This window comes from Haliotis asinina, chromosome 9 (assembly GCF_037392515.1).
Source record: "Haliotis asinina isolate JCU_RB_2024 chromosome 9, JCU_Hal_asi_v2, whole genome shotgun sequence".
Lineage (NCBI taxonomy): Eukaryota > Metazoa > Mollusca > Gastropoda > Lepetellida > Haliotidae > Haliotis > Haliotis asinina.
The window spans coordinates 19,182,802-19,188,364 of record NC_090288.1 but is presented as its reverse complement, the minus strand read 5'-3'; the positions used below and the strand labels follow the sequence as shown (position 1 = coordinate 19,188,364).

The window sequence follows — 5,563 nt, the reverse complement described above, 5'->3', positions numbered from 1 at the left end:
TGAGTGAGTGAGTTTAGTTTTACGCCACACTCAGCAATATTAAAGCTATATGGCGGCGGTCTGTAAATAATCAACAACATGAGCATCGATCTGTGCAATTGGGAACCGATGACATGTGTCAACCAAGTCAGAGAGCCTGACCACCCGATCCCGTTAGTCGCCTCTTACGACAAACATAGTCGCCTTTTATGGCAAGCATGGGTTGCTGAAGGCCTATTCTACCCCGGGACTTTCATGGGTCCCATCGAAAGACACAGAGGCAATGTTTCGACCAGTGATGTTATCCGAGAGAAACAAATACAAACAAGAGACAGGGTGCTACAGAGTAGTTTACTGTAGGAGGCAGTGGGTGGCGTCTTGCAAAAAGAGTACCACAGATCAAAATGTTTCCGCAACCTTTAATGAAACCGGTTTTGGTTTGAAACCATAAAAATAACAAAAATACGCTATTTGTCAATTTAATGCATGTAATGGTTTCTGCCGCTTTTCGAACATGATTTGGGCACCACATTCGGCCAGCTTGACGATGACGTTGCGTCAAGATAGGTCGTATGGCGGCACGTCGTGGTTTGATTCCGTGATGACGTAAACATTGTCGAACTGTGTTGGGGCGAATACACAGTCACCTGCAGTCTGAAACTTGTGGCGAAGATGGGTCACCCTTATCCATCTGTCCTGTCTTGGCGTTGTTTCACGTGGACGTCCAGAACGTGGCCGATCGATGACGTCTGTTGTGTTCTAGTAGCGTCTCACCAGTGCAGAAATGGTGCAGAAATGGCAGCCACTTGTCAATGAGACATTCCCCCCACGGACCATCCCAGGGGCCTCATGACGTTGTGCAGACGTTAGCTTTGGCATGCTATGCGTTTCAATAGTTTTTGTTTTTTTTGAAAGATCGCCAGCGCAGGGGTTGAGCTTTCAAAAGTGACATTATTGTGTGGCATTCATTTGATCTGTTTCTCTTTCCCGGAATGCACGTGCAACAACGTATTGCACGTCTCAAGGACGAAACCACTGACTTCACGTAACGTGGCATGTGCATGCATGGTGAATACATCTCACTAATCTCTGAGTTTAAATCCTTATGTGTCTACACAGGTTTGATAAATTTAGGTTTTAATTTTTTGTATGCACAGTTTCTTTATGCGTCTAGTATATAAAGAACTATTGCTGTATGATAAATTTCAGTTGATCAGATAAAAATGATACCACCACGGAGTTATTCAAGTCAGCTGTAACTGTTGTGGAGGATGTGGTTATAACCACTGGGCACCCAGATGCTCCAATTGGAGCTAGAGAGAACATGGATAAGCTAACAAGGAACAGACCAAGGATCCACAGGATTTTGATTTTGAGTTTCTTGTTACAGGTCACATACAGAATAAAGAACCCACTTTTTCAATTTATTCGGAAACTGATGGCCTTGCCCTTCATCACTTCTTCAGAGATCCGTCAGAGGTTGGAAGAGCTGACAGAGACAGTCACCCCTAGCAACAAGCTTCGTCAGCTTGTGGGTTACATCAGAGACCACATAATCTATGACACGAGGACCCAATGGGTCTTCATAAGAACCTGTCCTTCAAGTCTGTTCTGCTTCCGACAGACAACAAGAACAAACAAACACATTGAAGGTAAATATCTTTTAAATAGTATTTCTTTCCGCTATTTAATGTTACGGTTTTGAACAGAATTTTGCAGCGACAAACTGTGAACCAGCAAAACAGAACAAAGACCAGTCAAAAAACATTAAAATATTGTTATTAAGGCAAAGAGGGCGAGTTATACAAAATCACAAGTCAATTTCACAACACCGATTTCAAATACAATACAAATGAGACAAACACTAAGGCAATGGGTCACAAAATATAATATAGCAAACTCACCAAAGTCTTAGTGCCAGAGAGAAACAGTTATGCATAATGTAAACAGAGGACGCGGTCTGACAGGGGCTAGTGTTGATTTAGGCGTTGACGGATTCGGGATTTTGGATTTTGGACGGAGTGTCATCATGTTTGCTCGTATCACACAATAAAATAATGAGCCACTCCCCTTTTCACTATTATTTAGACATAACTTCCGGTTACGGAATGATGCCAAGTTTCCACCGCATGGCGGTTCAACAGTTTGTCCATCCAGTTGTTATCGAGTCTTTTGCCAAACATTATCTGCCATGAAATGAAACCTTCAGAATATGCTTTGCATTTCTGTTAACTCGCGAGTTTGGGGAATCAGCTCGCTTAGCAGCTAGGAGGTGTAACTATACCAACCCACACACAACACGAGAACCTGAGTGAATAAACAAGGAGTTTATTACGCCACAGTCACAGGATGATTTTACATGATAAGGTACAAATAATTATTAGAACATATTGACAAGAAGTAAACACTGTTGCCAAACTACATTATCATTATAGGCCGACATACAAAGTACATGATCATCATACGTCGATGTACACTACACATACTACATAAATCAAGATACATTTTCTTACACATAATCATCAACACAATTTCGTTCATACATCTTATAATACTAGCATATCCAAAACAACATTACGCAGTACATAATGAAATACACAGTGTCGAACACACTCTATACATTATACCAGGATCATTCAACACTGGGAAGTATTTACTCATAATACAATAATTGAAACAATACACGACAAGCTCTACGACAGCCACGAAACCACTATTATCAAACAGACAAACATGAACAGCAATACAGGGAGCGATTTGGGTTTCAACAATATTTCAGCAATAGCTTAGGACACAGAAACGGTTTAACACATTGTGCCCACGTGGGGAATCGAACCCGGGCTTTCAGCTTGACGAACAAACGCTCTAACCACTAGGGTAACTAGCCGCTCCTGAACAGAGCAATAGAGAGTAATACAGTCTAAAAGATATTAACGACCACGTTCCACATAAACATAACGACCTTGCCAAGGATCTTAACATGTGGTCATGATAGCAAAAATGTATTGCAGAAAACATTGAACAGTAATGGTAACGATTTGCCAAGGTAGAAGAAAGTAAAGGGTCTTACCTGAGTGAATAAACAAGGAGTTTATTATGCCACAGTCACAGGATGATTTGTGACTGTGGTCGTCCCTGTTTTATACCCTTTCCCAGTTGTCATAGCTAATCGGGTTTACTGATAATATTGCTGATAAGTTGTTGTATCTAAATCCTATTGCCTAATTCGACTACCGATAACGTACCTACTGCGAAGTTACGTTACTCTATCTGTCAGAATTATATAAAGATTTTCATAACGTATTTGACGACAACGGCGTTGACAAGCGAAAGACATGATGCATCTGCTGACACATACAAGATATTGGTCTTGGACATTCGATGTCAGTGTGACCACGAGAGAAGTACACGATAAATTGGATTAGCCTATCTCTATCTGTTGACACTTACAAGATACTGGTCTTGGACCTTCGTTATCATTGTGACCCTTGGCAGACTGAAGATGTGGAACGTGTAGCAATTCAATATTTCAATAAAATATTCTGTCATAGAATCTTTATAAAATATTGTGCATTTCCACCATGTTAATATTTCTGTATTGCACCATCAAGCAAGACAAACAATACAGAACATATTAGAAGAATTCATGGCTCGGTTGTCTGTTCTATTCACACCAACGTTTCTGAAGGTTTCAGTTGAGGATCCAAGTTTATGGAGTGTTTGAATCAAGTTCTTGGAAATATGGAGCAAAGTTTCCTTTGACTTGGATAATCCTCCATCATCAATGAAGAAATTATAAAAATGCTTGGTAAAGAACATTCAACCAGAGATGGCAAGCTCAGAGAAAGAGAGCCAAATTGTGGCAGAGATCCATTTAGATGGAGAGAATGACAATATAATTGAGACAGAAAACCCTTCTACTGATATGAATATTGCCTCAACTCAAGCTGTAAGTGGTAGGGAAAAAGAGCTGAAATCTAAAGGAATTAGAGAGGGCATCAAAGTGAAAGATTTGACAGAGAGAAGGGCTGTGGAAGACCTCAGAAAGGATTTAAATGTGGCACTAGAATTACATTCTGAACTGTACAATTTTGATGATGCTAACTATTCCCGGCTTGATAAATGGGGGAGTGAAATTACAAGTGATGTATACTCCATAGAAGAGAGAATAGAGGACTATTTGTCTTCACAGAGAAAGATGGCTCCGATAGAGAAGGTCTATACAAGAAGTTCTACTAGGCAACACCCTATTGAAGAGATAGAGGATTAAAACACACACAGTGCTTCAGATGAAAGTGTCGACAGTGTTAGAAGTACAAGCAAGAGTGGATGTGTGAATAGTGAAACATAAAAGAGAGATGTTTTGGAAGTTGAAGCTCAAGTGAACTCTATGAACATAAGTGGTGACTGTTCATGATATGAAGGTGGAAGTGTTGATTCATGGATAGATGAGTTGGTGGAGTTCAAAGAAACTCAACTTCCAGAGAATGTGTTGAAGGACATATCCATTGCTGATGCCTTGTTCAGAATAGAAGCGAGATAAGAAATTCCTAACATTCAGCTGCCAGAATTTGATGGAAATCCATTGCAGTATGTGGAGTTCATCGATAGTTTCAAGGTACACATACATGACAAGTCCAACATATCTGATAATCTAAGGATGGCACAATTGAAGATGCTTTTAACTGGTCAGTCTAAGAGAGCAATATCCGGATTTGGCTCAAGTGGGTTGATGTACGCAACTGCATTGAAGACATTAAAGGAGCAGTTTGGGCAACCAAGTGTAATAACCAGAGCATTCGTCAACAAGGTCACAAAGAGTGAAGTGGTCAAAAGTAATGACAGGGAAGCCCTGAGAAGGTTCTCCACTGATATCATCAACTGCCTGGCGACATTAAAGAGACTAAATCACATGTCGGATATCAACGCGTCAGAGTCACTCAGGATGATCATTAGAAGATTACCAGACGACATGATACTTAGGTGGAAGAGTGTAGCATCAGTCATTCGAGAGAAGGGGGAATCTCCTACCCTAGAAAACATCAGCAACTTCCTTCGCAAGAGGGTACGAATTGACCCTGATTTCCGAGATATTGAAAGGTCAACTCCAAAGAGCATAGATAATGTGAAACCTACACTGACCAGAAAGACCACACAGCAGGTGCGATCACAGACTGTCAGATTTTCAAATCGTACAGCGTCAGTGAAAAAATAGCCTTTGCCAGAGACAATAGACTTTGCTATTCCTGTTTACTGAGAGGTCACAAAACAGCAGATTGCAGATCAAAGTCAGCTTGTGAAGAAGATTGTTCTAAGAGGACCCACCACCCCCTACTGCATAGTACCCCTCAAAGTGCAAGCGAAGCGCAGTTTGTATTGGACAGAGCCAGTATGCTACCAGTGATCAGAGTGAAATTTAGAGCTCCGAACGGGAGGATCAAGGATGGTAATGTGTGGACTGACAGTGGAGCAGGAACTACAGTTATCCGCTCAGAGTTTGCCAGATCCAGGGCAAAAGAGCAGGACTAAACCTATTAGTGGTTGGAGGAGATATTCACCAAGAGCGTAATGGCAGAAGATTGAA

The 5,563-nt window shown here is 41.0% G+C and overlaps 1 protein-coding gene across 1 annotated transcript; it reads left to right on the top strand.

The window, feature by feature from the left end:
• The first annotated feature begins 4,639 nt into the window (after window positions 1-4,639).
• Window positions 4,640-5,194, top strand: LOC137297157 (uncharacterized). Its single transcript, XM_067829173.1, has one exon. It carries the CDS (start codon window positions 4,640-4,642, stop codon window positions 5,192-5,194), a length of 555 nt encoding a protein of 184 aa, XP_067685274.1.
• Window positions 5,195-5,563: the final 369 nt, after the last annotated feature.